Below are 18,854 nucleotides of genomic sequence, written 5' to 3' on the forward strand. Positions count from 1 at the left end.
TTTAAATAACAAAATGTAAGTTGAAAAACGGTTTTCTTTGTTAATGTAATTTGTACGTAAAATTAAAAATGCTGATGATACTGTATAAATGCACATTTTCATTTATTTACAAAGATATTATAGATTATTAAAAAATGAAAGGGTGCAAATAATGGTGAGCAGGACTATATGTATATAGTTTTAGCATTTGACCTACATTTGATCAAAATGTTAGGAAATTAAGTGTTTGTTATACTTTTTTTTCCATCTAGAGGTAATGATTCTCGTTTGACATGTCTTCCCCATAATGCCGTAGGGTATTGATTTGCCATGTGCAAGTCAATGTCCTGGAGCATTATAGGACAAAATGCAATGCTTTTAGTATTTAGATTTCATTTTATCAATACGTTGGAACATGTTTGCAAATACAATCATGGAGCACAACAACATACTATTATATTATGCACAGTATATCTTGAATGAAGGTACAGTATAATGAAATCTCAAGACTAGCTGACAGAGTAAAATATTTGACCTTCTGCCAAAAAGCTTGGTCTCAGTCATATATCATACATCTTGCAACAGAAAAATAAGCTCTAAAGAACGCAAAAAGGATAAACACAAAACCAGTATGAACTCTGAACAAACTCCTCCTCGGTATCTGTGAAAGGGGATGCTGAATGAAACATCCAGCTTGGAGAAGACAGACATTAAACCATGGAAAGGCTAGAGCAGATTAACTATGAGGAGCTGGGACTTTTTCACATTTTCTGACAACACCTCTACTGATCATAAAGAAAAGGTTGTCATTATAGAGGTTGGTGTTTAAAAAATGCAGCAATTAGGAACCAATAGTTATCTAAATTTCAGGCATTTTAGCAATAATCTCCAAATGATTATCTGACAAAATACATGGAGAAAAGAAGAGCTTTTTAATGTCCAGATGGCATCTCTGATGTTATTTCCCAGACAATGAAAATGAGTCGATTAAAACGCAGTTCAATCATTAAAGAAGCTTCATTTGCAGTACAATACAGCTAGAAACGATGACCCTCACTGCTGCACACACAGAGAAAAAACCCTGCGGTAGATTTTTCTCCTTGGCTGTGAAACATAGTAGAGTGAAGCAAATCCAAATAATAACCTCTGAACCACATTCACCTTTTTGAAACAAAGACAAAGACTACAATTACTCATACGTGCAACCACACTTGCCCAAGCTGCAAGGAGATTCTGTATCTTTGTAAACCAGACCAAGAAAAAAAGTGCCTCATGGTATTTTTTTGTTTGTTAACAGCAATGATCAGCAAACAAACATCAGATCAAGTAACACAAGTTGATTTATGTTCTGGCAGTTGACAAGGGCACGCTCGGTTTCATTTTTCTGTCTTCAACGTTGAACTTGTACGAACAGAACAGGCTGGTCTGGAAAATACCAAACACATAATATGACAAATGTTTTGGATCAACATGGCTGTTTACTCAGAAAGGCTGCTTAATGAGTTTGGTGTTGAAGTATATGAGAGCCCTGACCCCAACACCATCAAACACTTGGATTGTAGTTCTACAAGAGAGATTGCGACACAAGGCTTTTACAACATTAGGGACATTTGACCTGTCTTCTGAGTCATCCCAGGTGAGTGGAAGCTGTTGATGTATTTATTCCTTCCAGGGTAGGTGTCTAGATGGGGGGGTCATGTGTGTTTCTTTTCATCTTTGTTTACTCAAAAGATACCTTAATATGGCTAAAGATATGTTAAGAAAACCAATTTTGTGAATATGTTTACAACTATGATTCACAGTTGGAGCAGCTGCACATAGGAAAACCCACAACCATTTGAGTTCATCCTCACGGTTAATTTTAGTTTTGAGGATGATCCAGCCTGTTATTTTGAGTTAAACGTTTTATTAGGTCCCGTTCAATTGCCGCTAGTAAAAGAAAAAAAGGCTTATTGAGCCATTTCCAGAAAAGTGAAATTCCAACAAGCCGCATAACCCAAAATGAGAGTCGTTAATAGCTGCTCGCTGCTCAAGTTTTACTTCTTTTTCAGTCATTTTAATTCTGTACTATCCAAGCATTATCAGACATGCTTATCCTTTCGAGGGCCATAGATATGCTGGAGCCTATCCCGGCAGTCTTCGGGCAGTACACTTAGAGAAAATTCAATCTGCTCTTTACTTCCAATGCATAACACACACACGCAAAACAGACATCACTCGGGCAAGGAAAGATGTCTGCGTGAGCTGAGGTTGGCGAGAAGAATTGTAGGCATCTTGTTCATAGAGAAGGCACTGTACCACTAGCCCATTTCAAACTGCAGGAACTCTTCCGCTGTACCCTGGTAGCTTGAGTTCCGCTTTCCGTTCATACCCAAAAACGTTCCGGATCTGGAGATTCCCCTAAGTATCTACCAGGAATCTTCTAAGCGCCTTGTTGCGACCAGGGTCTTTGGCTAGCTACACAGGTACTTCGAGGTGAGGGTTTTGCGAGGGTTTTCCTCCACCCACTTCTTGTTTTCATCGCAGATGACAATGCAATCTGCAAACATCATGGTCCAGGGGGATTCCAGTCTAACCTTACCTGTCAGTCTCAGTCTATCTTTCACTATTTCAAGGTGGAATGGTCTTAGAGCGGACTTCTTATGTAGCCTGATGTCCTCCTCTGTCGCATCTCACTACTGTTGTGCTTTTCTCATACTGTACATGTCTTGCGCTTTTCAAACACACGCCTCTGCCACTCCAAACTTCCTCACGAAGTAACCCAGCTCTTCTCTGAGTAACCAGGCATAGGCTTTCTTGAGATCCACCAAGTCGCGATGCTGCGTTTTCTGACTCACCTTCTCAGTGACTCCCACCAACAAATCAAAGGCAAATACGGCATCTTACCCTTGCCACTCATTTACCTACTGATAATGCAGCATCAGGAGCAACTCGGCGCATAAAATAAAAAAAGATTAGTAACACATTGCAATTCATGGCCTACGTTTGAGTGTTTAAGCAGTAGGACAAACAGTTCCCTTCTTAAATAGAAGTTTTAATAACATGTGGGCTGAATGTATGTCATAAGTAGTATAGCCATGTTGGTAAATGTCCCAAGCTTTGCTTCATTTGAGATGGAAAAAGTCTAAAATCAAACAAAAAATAAAGCAAATATAAAGAACACTTTACATGGCTTGCCCATCACACGTGTAGACTGCACCTGAGATGTTTGGGGGAAAAAAAGCTATTACATCTATCAAATCTAGCCTGCAGCCATTCACTTCTCCTCGGTCGCCAGTTTGAGCTGCTGACAATATGATGTTGTTTACTCCTCCTCCCCACTCCTCTGTCTGTCACCCTGTGACTTGTCGTGTTTTCTTTCAAAGGTTAATTTGTATTTTTTTATTTAATCGAGCCGAAGATTGCCTCATTTCGACAAGACTCAATTCCTATCATTCATACGTAGTGAAGAACTGTTCAAAAGACTCAATACTTTTGTGAACCTCACATCACATCACTAATGGTCGCCATGGTCGGAATTCTCAACTGCAACTCTCAGTTGGGAGATGACTAGTCTACAACTAAGCCATACTACCACTGCGGTAGTACTCTTGTGAGGCATGAAATCATATTTTCTTCACAAATACTCATTTCTGTCCTAGGTCTATTTTCCCACATGTTTTCTATAGCTCCTTTTTGTGTCTAATCAACTTGATTCCTAGATAGTTCCTGCAACTCAAAACATAACGCTTGTTCTTGAAAACACACATTTTCTTCATTCCTAGGGTATCTTCTCATCTTCCTAGATGCTATTGAATATTATGGTCAAAAGTCATACAGCCACCTCTCGTGCAAACCCTCACCGGTAGGTCGTCAGGACCATCAACCATATACTTTTTCAAATTTTTTAGTGTTTCTTTCTTTACCAATTACTTCTTACTTTAGCAATCACTTCCTCCTCTACTCCTCCTTTGGTTTTCATCATTTATCAGATCCTCAAAGTATCCTTTCCAGCAATCCAGCATTGTAGTGGCAACCAATCAACACATTTTCATTGTCACATCTCTTGTCTCCTCCTCAGTCCAATCAGTGTCACATCTTTTCAGTTCTTTTCTTTCCTTATATGCTTTACTGCACTTTCCGGTCCTTCCACCAAGTCGCTTTTGCTCTTTTACTACCAGAAGATATTGCAAGTATTCTATTTGCTGTCTCAGGGATCACCTTGGCTGCAGTGGTCCAGTCTTCTGGAAGCTCGTTCTGTCCAATGAAGGTCTATCTCATCTTTTCTTGAAAGGCGCATGCCATTTTTCTTTTTAACTTCTACTGCACAATTCACTGCTCTACCTTTTTCTTCTGTATCTTCCAAACCCTCAACAGAGTCGTCTTGCAAACCACCATTCCATGCTGTGTAGCTATACTATCCTCAACCTCAACTCACTACTTAATAATAATAATTTAAAAAAAGCCAGAATACATCTGCACAAGATGTAATCTAGACATATTTACCAATAACTTCTTCATCAACATAACCTTTAAAATCTGCATTGATCCAGAGCCTCTGACCACCTGGAATGTTCAGAACTACTTCATGTAGCTACTTCCAGAATTCCTCTCTCTCTTCTGGGTCAAAACATACCTTTAAGGTATAACCCAGAATTGCATTAAATCACAGCCTTGCAATTAAGTTTCACCATCATCACTTGATTTGACATTCCTAACTCTTCCTTAAAGATAACCTCTACTCCAATTCTCTTCCCATCTACTGTATACCATGGTAAAGCTTTTCAACCAATTACCATGCTTTTCCTGTCATAGTCTCAACAGTCAAAAACCTTAGAATTCAGCTCATGTCTTTTTGTGTATTAACCCACATACAACTTCCACTCTGGCACCCTTAGGTGAACACCACCGATGGTAGGCATTGTTAAAATAGGCTGCCCTCAATGAGGTATGAAATACTTGGAGTGAACTTCCGTAGTTAGGCAGTTTCAAAGCGAATGTCCTTTTTGATACAACTCTCCACATATTTGGGCTTGGGACTGGCCTACATTTTGCACTAGCTTGTGCCCGCCATAGAGCTGCATTGATGTATATCAGGGGTCAGCAACTTGATGCCTGCGGACACTAGGTAGCCCCAAAAGATCACATGAGTAGCCTGAATAGCTTACAAGTGATACAGAATTGGTGATTTTCTATGAATTTCACAATTATACATGTGTAATATTTACATTACATATTACACTTGATTTACATATTTACTACAGCTGTTCCTCAATTGTTGTACATGATCGGTGTCTTCACATGAAATAGTAGCCCTTCATATTACTCAGTACCAAAGAAGTAGCTCTCAGTTTCAAAAGGTTGGTGACCCCTGATGTTTCTTTTCATGTATATACTGTAAGTGCACATACAGTATTATCTGCATTATCAAGACACATACAAACCAATGACACGAACAACAAGACACATACAGACCAATGGTGTCATGACCTGCCATTTACCCATCTTAAATTAGCTAATAAGCTTGCTAGAAGCAAGGAACATCTGACTCACACCCTGCTATAACCACTAACACAGACATGCAGTGCATGCAACTAGGTGATGAAAAAGCCATTTAGGAGATACTGCAAATGTTTCAACTTTAAGATTTTATGTTTTCCCTAGGAAAACAGGAAAGGAACGAGGCAGGAAGGAAGCAGGACAGCATATTTCTTAAAAAAAAAAAAAAAATCCTAAATGAAATATGTACTTTAAACACTGGCTGCACTACCTGCAATGGGGTCCATCCCATAATCTCTCTAAAGGTTTGTCCTTACTGACAAAGTCTCTGTCAGCGAGACAAAACAGGAGATTACAGATAAGAACAATGGTGACACATAACTTCCATCTGATGGTAACAGCTTTCCCACGACCACAGTGTCTCCATTGAGCCCAGGCACCTACAGGACTATCAAAACAAACAACGAATAAGAAGTGGGTTTGTATGTATGTACAAGGACCTGCACATGTCACACACAGTCGCTTGGTGTTTGCAGGGCCAAATAAATAGCTTGAGCAACTGAGGAATACAGGTGTATTGTATTGGCTCTTAAACATACATACACTTGCATAAATATTGTGCTACCAGGAAAGCATTTACGCCATAATCAGATGCAAAAACACGGCAGCCCTTTCTGCAGTACTAGTGTAAGAAGAGTTGAGATAAAAAGCTGAGAAATAATGTTATCACTGCATATGAGGAGAAAGAGAGGTGGGAAATGGGTGGAATCTGCTCTTGTGATAAGTGTCACAGCTGACTGGGAGTCACAGGCAGAGCAGGAGGTCCTCAGACAAAAACAAACTTGTTGTCCTCATGACAGCATTCACCATAAAACCTATATTCATACCCAAACTCATTCTATTGCGTAAAAGTTGTGAAACACCTAAAATGTGTTACTTTGGCCCAATGGAGTCAGAGTGGTGAGCACATCTGGAAATAGGAGAACAAAGATGCTTCAATTAAACATCATTACTACTGCCTTCATGATATCATGCCAAATAGTATGACGTGTAAAGGCGTACCTCAGTGCCCGAAAGGAAAAATATTCATCGTTTATGAAGAAAAACTATTAAAACACGTTTTTTGTTTTACTGGTTGTATTAAAGGACCTAGATCATGATCATTTTACGCTTTCCACAGTTACATATATGCATATAAATTACATTTGGCACATTGGCAATTTATTAAATATGAGTTTTATGCTAATGACATTTCTAATTCTGAGTAAAACATTTCATTGGCAGGCTATGCTTCTCACCTTGGCTGTCACGCCCCCTTTATGATGTCATTCAGTGCCGCTAGTCGATCCAGCAATCATCTTGACCGCTTATCTTCACGAGGGTCGTGGAGTGAATGAAGGAGCCAAAACAGGTGTTTTACTGACATTAAAATCAAAACAGTGTCTATAGATCACACTTACTGACACAGTCCTATAAAATCTGTACCCATGGGAATCTGTTTTTTATAACGAAAATTCCGCCCGTAGGTGACTGACATTGAATGTCCAGATGTGTGCCCACAAACACACATTTTCACCACTTTGACATTTTCTACAGTAAAACGATGTAAATAATAAATGAAATGCTGCTGTTTTCTTGGCCGACTAGGTGCAAAATCTCAACTCCAGAACTAAAACAAAACTAAAAGACATGGATAAGGGCAACATGTACAGGGGTGGTGTAGGGGAGGTACAAGTTCTTCTGTCGTCATAAGCTTTTCTCTATTCATATTTACCTTCTCGGATGGGGCCGTTGTGAGCGCACGGAATAAGCAAGGAATGCCTAGAAATGTATCGTTGAAGGAATATAACACGTTGGGCATGTTTAGGGCGAGAAATTAAAATTCTGGCATGGTTAAAAGCTCCAAATCTGTTTTCAGAATTACACATAGCACACATCTGGCTCAAGTTCAACCCACTTAGATTTTGATTAATTATGATTAATATTATTTATAATTCTCACTAGGGGACCCTAAAAAGCAGTAGTAGAAAATGTGTTGAAAGACAAAAGCCAGTCAAGATGACTTTAACCCCAAAGCTTGCATAAAGTCTCCGCCCCCTGCAGGCAAGTATGGCTGGTGCATGTTGAGTAACAAAATTCACCAGCTTTTATAAGCTTGCTTTAAAGGGGCCCAATCAGTGAAGTTCAACTTTTTAAACAACATGCATATCACAAATCAAAAATGTGTCAACTTTCGGGAGCACTAGTAATAAGATAGAGAGTAATGCACTTAAAAATACTGGCTAAAGAGCATGATTATTGCACATTGAGGCGTACCCTTGCCTGTTACCCAAGGACAGCTAACATAGCCTCACTCCACACAAATATCATGCGGACAAGGGTTACTGAAAAAGCATGTGGACAGGATAGAGAGGTTTTTGGGTTTTTTTTTTTTTTACAAAAATGTGCCTTAAACAGACATACCAGACATACGTGCTCTGTTATGCAACACATTGCCTCCGACATTAAAAATTAAATAAATGGATAAAATGACCCTTCAATGAAAACCATTTTTAAATTTGTCTTATTTTTTTTTTTCTCCTGGTATGTCTAACTTTTTGACTCGTAATGTTTAAGATTACACCTCAGAAATACGAAAAAGAGTGAGATACTTTTAAATTATAGAATAAGCAGTATTTCAAATTCATCTATCCCACCTACACATTTGCTTTTATCTTAATTAGTTTTCTTAGAGCATTATGTACATCACTTGGGGTCTGGGTGAACTGTGTTTAAATATGCTTTATAAATCAAGTTTGCTTACTTATTTACGAACCACGATTTGTAGCACAATAGGTGAATTTTTCAGTGGCTTTTGTTCAGAGAATCTAAGTATGAGGCCAAGTCGGACATTTTGTCGAAGCCACTTAAAAAAAGAAACACCATGGGTTGCTCTAATTTGGTGTTAATAAGTAAACGTTTCTTACCATGGGCTGTGCATATTATACCTACAGCAGTTATTACCGGTTACAGGTTGAGTAAAATCGTGAATTCACCGATGATACTTGAGATAAAATATGCGAAATGACATACCTTAGGTATGGCAGAAGCACCAAGTGATGAAATTCAGACGTCTCTATCAGCGCAGGCAAACACAACGCTAATTTCTGAGCATGCAGCCTCACCGTGTGGCCTAAATTTGTTATTGCGACATTGATGGTGAGTTTTCTGTTGCTAGGCAACGGCTCATACGCCGGACACAAATAGCTTCACGGATCCGGGGTTACTTTTATTCCATCTATTGAGTTGAATTTGTAAAATGGAAGCAAAGAAAATAGACGTGGTCCTTCAGAATGCAATTCTCGTCGAGATGATCCGGAAAGAACAGAGACATCAAAAACTCCACACTGAGTTTAGCATCAACCCACACAGGAAGTGTAAGTCAATCAACTTTTACTATATTGTTCTATAGCGTTATACGTTTTGTAAACACACAGGATTGTAGGTGCGTTTTTTTGTCATATGAGTTTTCTCTGAAATCTCTCCCATGGTGACTTTCAGTACACATCCTACCCGACAAACCCATGTGCAGAAAACCCCAAGAAGAGATTCCAGAAAACTGTAAGTTTAAGGACCATTCCCTTTCATTTCCACAAGTCTTGAAGTCAGCAGTAATTTAAATTGGCTACGTAAAATCTTTAAAAAATGTGTACAGTTAACTGGCCTCTTAAAGGGTTTGTATTTGTTGGCCACAGCAAATCTGAATAAGTGGATTGATTTCAGAAGAATCGTGTGTAATTCCGCTTTTATGAAATAGATGACTGTAAAGTATGTCTTCAGCTGGAAATGTGCGTTAACCTGGTCAGGAAGGGCTGTCCGTGGGAAAATGCTGTCCCTGCTTTTGAAAATGACAATTATTACTTCAGGGGATTTAGCTACTGTTCCATCAAGAAAATTGCTGATCATGCCCTTTCCCCTAAAGTGGATTTCATTGAAGCATTCCACAAAGCTCGCCAGGTGCCCACGAAGAAATATGCAATGCCGCTGACTGAAAGCCAGGAGATTGGATGGGTGTCAACAGCCCTGGTGAGGATGTTAAAAGTACATTTTGGCATTGACTTCCCTGCGGAAATAAACCGCCCTCCCATAATTTGTTTTGTCCACAGATTCCAGAAAACCGCAAAGACAACAGATTTAATTTCTTCCGACACAGCTCAGACATCACCAAGCACCAAGAGTCTGTCCTGCGCTTCCAAAATAAACCAACAACAAACGCAATCACCAAAAAGGAGTTGTGATATACGCACAGTGGATATACACACCCCAGTACAAAAGTCATTTGTGCAGACAGCCGTGCAGAGCTCAGGTTACAATCAATCAACGGTGATCTTGCAAATATTATGTGACCAAACGCAGAAAAATACGTGAGGCATGGATGTCACATGAAAAAAAATCTTTTATTGTTAAAAAAGAAAAAATTGAGAAAAATAAATATCGTAAACCAGCCATCTCTACAAATTGAAGAAAAGCTGGTCAAGATGGCTGCCTTGAGGCTGACCGCAATGTTGAGGAAGTTACACGCGTTTGTGGCAACATTCTAAAACATGTCGAAAACGCCCTTAAAACCTCCAAAATGTGCGAAAATGTTCCATGCGACCCAGATTTGAACGTATTGTGAACATAGCTACAACCCTTTTTACAAGTGTTTACACTAGTGGAACCAGTACCTCAATTTGAGGTTTTAGTCAACACATCAACGTATTATAACGGAGAGCGTGTGCAATATCTTGTGTTTGATGTAACTCAATATAAGGCTGCCATCTTGTGAATTTATTTAGGACATAGTGAATTAAACATGACAATGTTTAAATGAACTTTGAAGTGTTTTTTTTCAAACAATAAATTAACATCTTTATAGTTAAGTGGAGTCATTCTTTAATTCATTTATAAGGAAACTCACAGACTCAAACCATAATCGTGTGGCCATTTTATAACTTTATACGAACAAAACTTCTTAAAAACAAAGGTTTTAAAATGCCAAGATCCATGGGCTTCAAACTGAAAGGGGTAAAGAAACACAAACACACCTACATACATACATACACAAAAGAAAGCGTTAGGGAGGGTCAGTGTAGTTACTTTTATGTAATCAGGATCAAATTGGCACACCAGCGGGAACATAATATCTTGCGTGGCATTTCAAAGCACAATGGCTGAAAATGTCTGAAATATCAAGCTAGAAGTTTAGTAACACCTGCGGGATATTGAAGTCTCCCAGGTGTGCTCCAAAGTCTTTAATATAAAAGGTTGGGGGTACTCCAAAGAGCCTCCTCAGCAGAAAGTCTGTGTGGCCTGATAATTATGCTTTGTTCCACATCAACCTCTCCCATCCACCTAGTAGCAAAGTTCAAGTCCCACTGTACAACACAGCCTTTACGAGCGAGCCTTCATCTTCTTGCGCACAGACTTCCCAGGACGTTTCTAGAAGACGATAGGAAGAAAAACAATCAGTCACATGCAGAACCAGACATGTCCTTATGTTTGCTTTCCATAATGGTTGTACGACTTACATTTTGTTTTCCTCCTTTGCCTTTTCTATTTCCTTTCGCACCCTTGGCATGAGCCACACTAGCGCGGAAACTGGAAACGTCATTATGGCTTTCTTTCGTGTTCCACTTCTTTCCACTCTTCTTGCCTCCGAAGCCGAACTTCTGATCCTTATATTTTCTCTTGGCACTGGGACTAATAAAGATTCAGTCACAATTAAAGACTAGAGTTGGAGAGGATCTGATCTACTACTATAGTTAATGCCAGGTGCTTACCCCTTCTTGTTCAACGCCTTCTTTGAGCTCTGAGATGCATCGTTTCTGGATGCCTTTTGGTCTCCTTCCAGGAAATCCAACTTGTCAGTCATCCCTGAAAGTGGATGGATCATACAACAGTTTCTTGTCACGCACAACAGATGAGTGAGGAAAGAAGAGCTTCATTTTGCATCCGTCAAGCCTATCTGGCACTTAAAACAAAATCCAATATGTAAAATGGTTGTCGGAAGCACAATTGTGCAAACCAACCTTTTTGGTACTTCTTTACAGCGGACATCATTGCTTTCTTCTCCTTCTGTCTCTTCTGGATTACTTCTACTTGTACCTAACATACCAAAATGCTGTTACTAGACATTACTGAATCAGACGGAAATTTCCTCCATGTCAAAAATAAGAGAGCACTAAAAGTAACCTTTTTGCCAAATTTCCTTTGCTCCCGTAACTTCTTTGCCTTCTCTGACCTCTCCATTACCGCCTGTTTTGCAAGCAGCTTCTTCCTGATCTGTAAAATGGAATAGACAGGAAAAGATGAGGGTGCACACTTATACTGTGAAGCTTGATCGAGTTCAAGAGTCAGTGGCCAAGTCAATCAATGTGGCAAAATATTAATCAAAGTCACTTTAGGCAATGCAATAAAGCACGCCATGTATAGTAAATTCTCAAAAATTCTTAAAAGGGGTCAAAAAGTGACGTCAAATGTTTTCCTTAAAATATTTTCTATGCCCCCCCAAACTTGTTGAAACACAGCATTATTATTATTATCGCTTTTGCGGAATATGAATTAAGCAGAAAAGTCCACTCGTTTATATACATCTCAGGTAGCGGCCATTTTGGCACATGCCAACTGAAATTGACATCACAGTGCTTAAAGTCTCCGAATTCTCACTTGTTAACTGAGCTTTGTCATGTCAAGTCGAAAAGATGCGGCTTGATTCGTCATCACCTGAGCTCTGCGCTACAGTGATGTCATTTTCGGTCGACAGCAAGTAACAAAATATCTACCCGAGATAGATTTAAAAAATGGGTGGATTTTGCTGCTTAATTCATCCTACACAAATATTCACCACAATGCCATCTTCAGAAACTTGACTTGAGCCTTTAAAATGGACCTGAGCTGGAGGACAAAATTGCAGTTTAGCCCCGAACAAAAAAAGCAGAGCATGTACAACTGCAAAACACACTCAAGTCTTATCTTCATATTGTATCTGGACCAGCTCAGTGCAAAAGCAGTGCAACTACGTTGTACAAAATAATAATGTCCGAATGCTGCAGCAACGCTTAAACAGTACAGAGACTCTATTTCAAAGGAAACTACAGAATGAAATGTGTACATAAATGTGGATCCCGATTAAGATTATGAGTTCATATTTGTTCATTGGGAGTCCAACTTTGAATGGTTGAAGGTAACAAAAGACATGATTACCCATGGCAATTTGAGAGTCGAGTAATGAAAGTACCTTTTGCATCTGTTGATCAGACTTGGCCATCTCAGCAAAGTAGTCATCAGGCCTCTTGGTGGAAATGTTGTTCTTTTTCAAGAGCGGCAGCGCCTCAAGAACTGTTGCTTGTGCCTGACGGTAGCTGTGAAAACAACAGTGAATCGATGATATCTTATGCAAGCATATTGGCGTGTAAGACAGCCTTTCACACATGTACAGCAAAATTAAATGAGACCACCCTGAAAGCGACACATATTTTTCTCCCATTCAAATCTTGATTGATAATTCAGATCATCAAGTGATAGGTACAAATATTGACATGATTTCCTTCTGTATTCTCTTCACTAAACCGAAAATTATAGAGCTATAGTGCAGGCTGGGAAAAGGACTTCTGTTGACTGTTCACAATACTAATGAGCAGCTCATTTTGGACAGAGCTACTCTTGTGTAGTGTATGCTAATGTGAACGTGTAAAGTGTACAATACTAAGTATTGTTTAAAAAAAACAAAAAACAACAACATGCACTACATTTTCAGTGTCACAGAATGTGACAAGGGCTACTGGCTCAAAATGTACATACTCATAGTATTGTTGTAGTAATAGTAGGAGTAGTATGAGGACGACATTGAGTTAAACAAACTGCTTGTTTTCCATTAACACGTCACTTCAATAAGAAAAACAGTAAACTATATGGATTGTTTACATTTCACACTTCCATCAACACTCTTACTGTGTTCAATGTAAAAACTGTGGTTATATTCTCTATCTTACCATCTTTGTTATTTACTTGAATTTAAACTCTTTACAGTGTGGGCAAATTAATAACTCTGAATTAGTTCTTTTTGGACTATGCGAGGTGAAAAGCTAAATTTAAAAAAATGAGAGTTCGTCTCTTTTTTTTTTTTTTTTAATACTATGTCCTGTGCTGAGTGTTGGGTATGTGCACTTGCATAGCTGACACAAGACGAGAGTGGTACACCATGGATTGATCATCAGCCAATTGATTAAAAAAAAAATGACACTCACAAAAACATCTCCCTTTGGAAATCATCATCTGCATTGACTTCTCCATTGCTCCCATTTTGCACATCCCCTTTCATCTTAGAGAGAACATCCTCAACGGGCAGGTTGGTGAGGTCCAATCTCTCCACCCAGGGAAGGTCTTTCTTCAAATCAGCCAAACAGAGTTTCAGGCCTCCCTAAACAATAAAGTTACAAGGATCAGTCATGTGCATAGTTCATAATCAAAATTATCAAACAAATTGATCGGCGCGTAAATGTACTCACCGCATCGTTGACGAACTTTTTGGATTTATCCACCACCACGTTCATTCCAGGCTTCAATAAGCCTTTAGCGAAAGCTTCTTGGAGCTAAACAAACAACAAAAACGAGATGTAAAAAATAATTCCGAATGTGATTCAATAAAAGCACACACGTAAACATATGAACCCAAACGCACAGAGTAAAAAATGTTGTCCTACGACGAATTTAACACTGGCCAGATAAATCTTAAACTGCGTTAAAAATAAGACACTTTGAGAGCGCAATACGTGCTGCAGGACAAAACTAGCGTTTTCTTAAGAGGGATCAAACGGGTGATGCATTTTTACCATTCTAATTAAGAACAAAAAATCTCGCAGCGTGACCAACTGCTAACTATTTGCTAACGATTAGCAGATTACTGTCTGTGTTTCGTACTCACCGCATTGTCTGACAGTTCGCTGTTTTCGTCTTCGGAATCGTCGCTGAACATCTCGTCTTCCTCCCTTAACTCCATGATCTTACTTGCAATCACCATATGATCCAGATAAATGACCAAATAGTCCCAGTTATGAAGGGCAGCGGTGGTGGTCTAGGTTCACACATAAACCGTCAACTACAGTTCACGTGGGAACAGGCTTGTGTACGTGGTACTACAAAAAAGGATCGTCTGTGGAAAACCGTGAATAACAAACGTTCCTAGAGGAACCTTAACTGGAAAAAAATATTAACCAGGCATACATTCAAATTTTAAAAAATAAAAACGTAATTTAATCCGTGTGAAAATAATATTTTCACGAAAACGATTGTGTAATTATCTGAAAATCCTTTCATTTCACTACCATGGCTCGTGAGCCTATTTGGAATGATTTGATCAGATTATCATAAACATTTTAAAGTTTCCTCATCATTTTAAATGTTTCTATTCTATTCTATTCTATTCTATTCTATTCTATTCTATTCTATTCTATTCTATTCTATTATTTCACATTCACACAGATAAGTGAGTCATGTAATTTTATGTTGTAGGAAGAAGAAGGTTTTCAGTCAAAAGGAGATGGCTTGCAATTTAGGCAATGATGCATTGAATGCTAGTGAAATGGCTGGAGTAATACGATAACTCAGAAATTACTCAGAAATTTAAGTGAAAAAAAATACTTCTATCAAACATTTTCAAGAGGAGCACTGACAACCAACAAGAGCATCAACAACATGATGCCTTTAGATGTGGATGAGATTTTTTTTTTTTTACAGGAAAAGTAAAATATAATTGCTGTTTTTCTCCTTGAAATTGTATAGTTATGGTTGAGAATCTTTCAGAATGTCTTCATTGTATCAGATATTTTATGAGGAAGCATAATATTTCTCCCATGTTGCATACATGTGGAAAAGGTTATGACTGTAAAATGTTTTAATACGAGGCAGACAGAAGTAAACCACTTTTCCTGAGTACGCTTGTTGGAGACAGATTTTCATTCTGTCAGTGGCTTATCCTCTTCAAAGTAGAAAGTGACTAATCCCCAAGAGAGTCATTTTCACTGTTTTTGTCAGTCAATATTTATGATTTGTATTTTTCCTCAGCAAGTCTTGTAAGGTAGGTCAGAGTTGCACTCTGAGGAATATTCAAAAGAATAACAAATGAACATTTTTTGTCATTTTCCTTAATTAAGCTCGTCTACTTGATTACGCTAGTGTAGTCAATTCTCAATCAACTGTCATCATAAAAAGTGACAGGCTTCTTCTGGCAACTGATTAAATATAAAATTGATTAACTACTTTGAGCTTGTGGGAAAGGTTAGGGAATGTCAGATGTGTGTTGTATCCCTTATAGTATTTAACTACAGGTATTTGACCTATCAGACCGACAGTCTTGAAAAAACATAATATTGTGAATTCAAAATATTGTTTTTCCCTTTTTAAGATGCTGACAATGTTACAGTACTTAAAGTACAAACATCTATCTATCTATCTATCTATCTATCTATCTATCTATCTATCTATCTATCTATCTATCTATCTATCTATCTATCTATCTATCTATCTATCTATCTATCTATCTATCTATCTATCTATCTATCTATCTATCTATCTATTACACACTTTATGATGATACATAATACATTGAAGTAGCTCAAAATGTGATGGTTACATTTTGAACAAAAATTGACATGATAGAGCAACATATAATATTTGTAGATGAAATGAAAATACTGTAACAGAATAATGAAAACAGATTATTTTCAGGCCTATCAAATTAAATGTCAAATATGTTGCAAAATCCTGGAAGTTGATACATTATCTAAAAATGAAGCTTATAGCAAGGGGGGTTGGTCATTGAAGATTATTCGATGCAAAGATGTACATGTTTGTTTGTTCTTTTAAATGTTATATGCAAATTCACATCCTCATATTTTTTGCCATGCTCAGTTCCCTTTTTTTAAAATATATAAATGCTGACACTGATTAGAAGTGAAGAAGCAAATTAAGCAGTGCATTGAACGGTTGCCAGCTTTCTCTGACAGAGGAAAGGACATTCATCAAATATCTAAGGGAAATGCGACATCAACTCACATCAGTGCTGGAAATGGTGAGAGGATTTGGTCTAAGTAGCTCCTTTTGAAGGAAATGAAATGTGGAGGGGGTGCTGGAGAAAAAGAACAGAACAGGCGGAAAAGAGGTTGGAGGCTTCCCTGTCCATTTTTATAAACAACAAGTGTAGTTAATTTGAATTTTAACAATTATGTTTTGCATCTATAACTTAGCCCTTTGCTTATGAACACTATTAGAAGACTACCTATCTTCAGTGGAACTGTTTAAGTCAAGCTTTGTCTACTTGGAATTGAAAAGAATGTTTTGAATTGCAAATTAAGTTATTTGGAGTAATTTGTTCGGATCAAAACATCTTTTAACAATCATTTTAATGCAGATATTTCTCGTAACTGTGAAAAAGAAATAAGATAGATAGATAGATAGATAGATAGATAGATAGATAGATAGATAGATTAACCTGACTTCTGCAAAACACAATTAGGTCTCAGCCCAATTACGTGAAAGGCACACGCTTCACAGGTGTGCCTTACCAGAGTTAGAGATTTTTTTTTTTGCTTTATCAATGGGGTTAGAACCACCAATTGTTAGTCGGATTCCTCCAAAAAGTAGACTGACCCTGGCACAAAAAGCTGTGCAAATTTTTACTTGCCAGTTTTTCTTGAAAGTGGTTGTTCTCATAGCCAACCTTTCTCTTCATGGCAGGTTTTGAAAAAAAAAAAAAAACTAGGAATGGGTGACAGCAATCTTCCACATAATCTCACATCGGAATTACATTTTGCCAAAAACTATCACGAGCTTGAGCTGGTAAGTCAATACGTTATTTAAATAAAAAAAAACATTCACACTAAATGCTGTGCCCAAAGCAAGAGCACAGTAAAAAGGTAACTTCAATGTCAAAATAAAAAGCCACTAAATATCCTCTTGAAAAAAAATAAAAAAATAAAAATGGCCCACAGGCTGTGGGTTTGAGATCAGTTCCATAAACAGCAACACTTCTGTCTCTCTCTCTCTTAAACCTCTTGAGGAGTTAACCTGAGTTCCCATTATCTAACTATCTGCTTTTTCAGGACCTCATATTCCTTCAGTAGCTGCTTTACTAATTATATTACAACAGCAGCAGCTAATTAGTCCATCAGGCCACACTAATGCTTTCTGTGCTGGACTAACTACCTCATGAAGCTCATTAATTTTATTCATTTTGTTTGAAAAAAAAAATCGCTCTACACACCCCGAATACCTAATAAATTTTTTTGGTAGACTTCTTAAAGGACTGAGTATAAAACATGACCAACACCAGGGTCATGTGTGGTATTATTTTGGGGAGTAATGAATGAGATCAATGATGTGATTGTTTTGTATTTTATTTAGTTGAACACCCTTACTCTACCTGGACCTCCATTAATCACTTTTCATCTCTTTGGTCCATTCATATTGTTTTGCACCTCCCGTCATGTCATGTGCATCATTGTTTCAGTCTGTCGTTCTCTCAATGGCCACTGCTCTTCATCCTTTATCTCCCACCTGCAGTCCACCCCTCTAAATAATTACCTTCTTCACTGACACGTTGTCCGGTCATTTATCTTCTCTTTTCCTATCTTCATGATTACCAGGCAGAAAATTGTGTTTCTCTATCTCGGTGAACCTCCTTTGAGCTTCTTCTGCTTTTTCTATTGAAGATGTTTTCAAATCTTCACCTATTGTGCATCAACGCATCATTATGAGAATTTAGCTGTCCTATTCTTACCACCGGTGTAGTGACTTCATTGCGTTCACTTAAAAAAAAAAAGAGAAAAACTTTTTTTGTATTTGCCCCATATGATTGGCAATACATTTCTCTCACCCAGTGTCAGTTGGGCTTCAATATAGCTCAACAGCAAACCAGATTATGTAATAAAGAAAATTCACGGATATTTTCTAATATGTTTACGCCATAAGAAAATGAGTGAAATAGTGATAATCAGTTTCAAGGTCAAAGTGGTGCCTTCATTGAAGCTAACTATGCATTTCAGCCTTCAAAGATAAATGACAAAGGCACAACTTGACATTGCACAACCTTTGTTTGGTTTGACTAAAATGGTAGTCTAAATACTGTACATGATTCCACCAATACCATTCACTCATTTTTACTCATCTTTGTTGTCTTATCCAAAACCTGAAATGAACATATATATATATATATATATATATATATATATATATATATATATATATATATATATATATATATATATATATATATATATATATATATATATATATATATATATATATGCAAAATATTCCCTGGATAAACTGTGCATGTGCATCTGCTTTTGTTTCAGGTACTGCTGAGGACTACAAAAAGG

At 37.8% G+C, this 18,854-nt stretch overlaps 2 protein-coding genes across 3 annotated transcripts; one reads left to right on the plus strand and one right to left on the minus strand.

The window, feature by feature from the left end:
- The first annotated feature begins 1,468 nt into the window (after positions 1 to 1,468).
- On the plus strand, positions 1,469 to 10,293 carry cfap144 (cilia and flagella associated protein 144). Of its 2 annotated transcripts, XM_088426688.1 has the most exons (6): positions 1,469 to 1,615; positions 6,742 to 6,868; positions 8,675 to 8,873; positions 8,998 to 9,057; positions 9,419 to 9,522; positions 9,603 to 10,293. In XM_088426688.1, the coding sequence occupies exons 3-6, from the start codon at positions 8,756 to 8,758 to the stop codon at positions 9,732 to 9,734; spliced, it is 414 nt and encodes a 137-aa protein (XP_088282814.1). In that variant the 5' UTR covers positions 1,469 to 1,615; positions 6,742 to 6,868; positions 8,675 to 8,755; the 3' UTR covers positions 9,735 to 10,293. The 2 variants fall into 2 exon arrangements, with proteins under 2 accessions (XP_088282814.1, XP_088282815.1); XM_088426689.1 differs by lacking the exons at positions 1,469 to 1,615; positions 6,742 to 6,868 and having other exon boundaries at positions 8,610 to 8,873.
- Positions 10,294 to 10,411: 118 nt separating this feature from the next.
- On the minus strand, positions 10,412 to 14,603 carry ebna1bp2 (EBNA1 binding protein 2). The gene is made up of 9 exons (XM_088426687.1): positions 14,402 to 14,603; positions 13,986 to 14,069; positions 13,725 to 13,897; positions 12,716 to 12,839; positions 11,671 to 11,760; positions 11,508 to 11,583; positions 11,259 to 11,352; positions 11,007 to 11,178; positions 10,412 to 10,917 (listed from the first exon to the last, which is right to left on the minus strand). Exons 1-9 carry the CDS (start codon positions 14,495 to 14,497, stop codon positions 10,870 to 10,872), a joined length of 957 nt encoding a protein of 318 aa, XP_088282813.1. The 5' UTR covers positions 14,498 to 14,603; the 3' UTR covers positions 10,412 to 10,869.
- Positions 14,604 to 18,854: the final 4,251 nt, after the last annotated feature.

Source organism: Hippichthys cyanospilos, chromosome 10 (assembly GCF_059441005.1).
Source record: "Hippichthys cyanospilos isolate Australia breed blue-spotted pipefish chromosome 10, RoL_Hcya_1.0, whole genome shotgun sequence".
Taxonomy (NCBI): domain Eukaryota; kingdom Metazoa; phylum Chordata; class Actinopteri; order Syngnathiformes; family Syngnathidae; genus Hippichthys; species Hippichthys cyanospilos.

Excerpts from the sequence above, each read along its gene's own strand:
- cfap144 (XM_088426688.1), top strand. The coding sequence starts at position 8,756 with ATGGAAGCAAAGAAAATAGACGTGGTCCTTCAGAATGCAATTCTCGTC. Across the intron at positions 8,874-8,997 it reads CATCAACCCACACAGGAAGT|TACACATCCTACCCGACAAA; the intron begins GTAAGTCAATCA and ends GGTGACTTTCAG. Across the intron at positions 9,058-9,418 it reads AGAAGAGATTCCAGAAAACT|TGGATTTCATTGAAGCATTC; the intron begins GTAAGTTTAAGG and ends TTTCCCCTAAAG.
- ebna1bp2 (XM_088426687.1), bottom strand. The coding sequence starts at position 14,497 with ATGGTGATTGCAAGTAAGATCATGGAGTTAAGGGAGGAAGACGAGATG. Across the intron at positions 11,761-12,715 it reads CTGATCAACAGATGCAAAAG|ATCAGGAAGAAGCTGCTTGC; the intron begins GTACTTTCATTA and ends TCCATTTTACAG. Across the intron at positions 11,584-11,670 it reads AAAGGAAATTTGGCAAAAAG|GTACAAGTAGAAGTAATCCA; the intron begins GTTACTTTTAGT and ends TTGGTATGTTAG.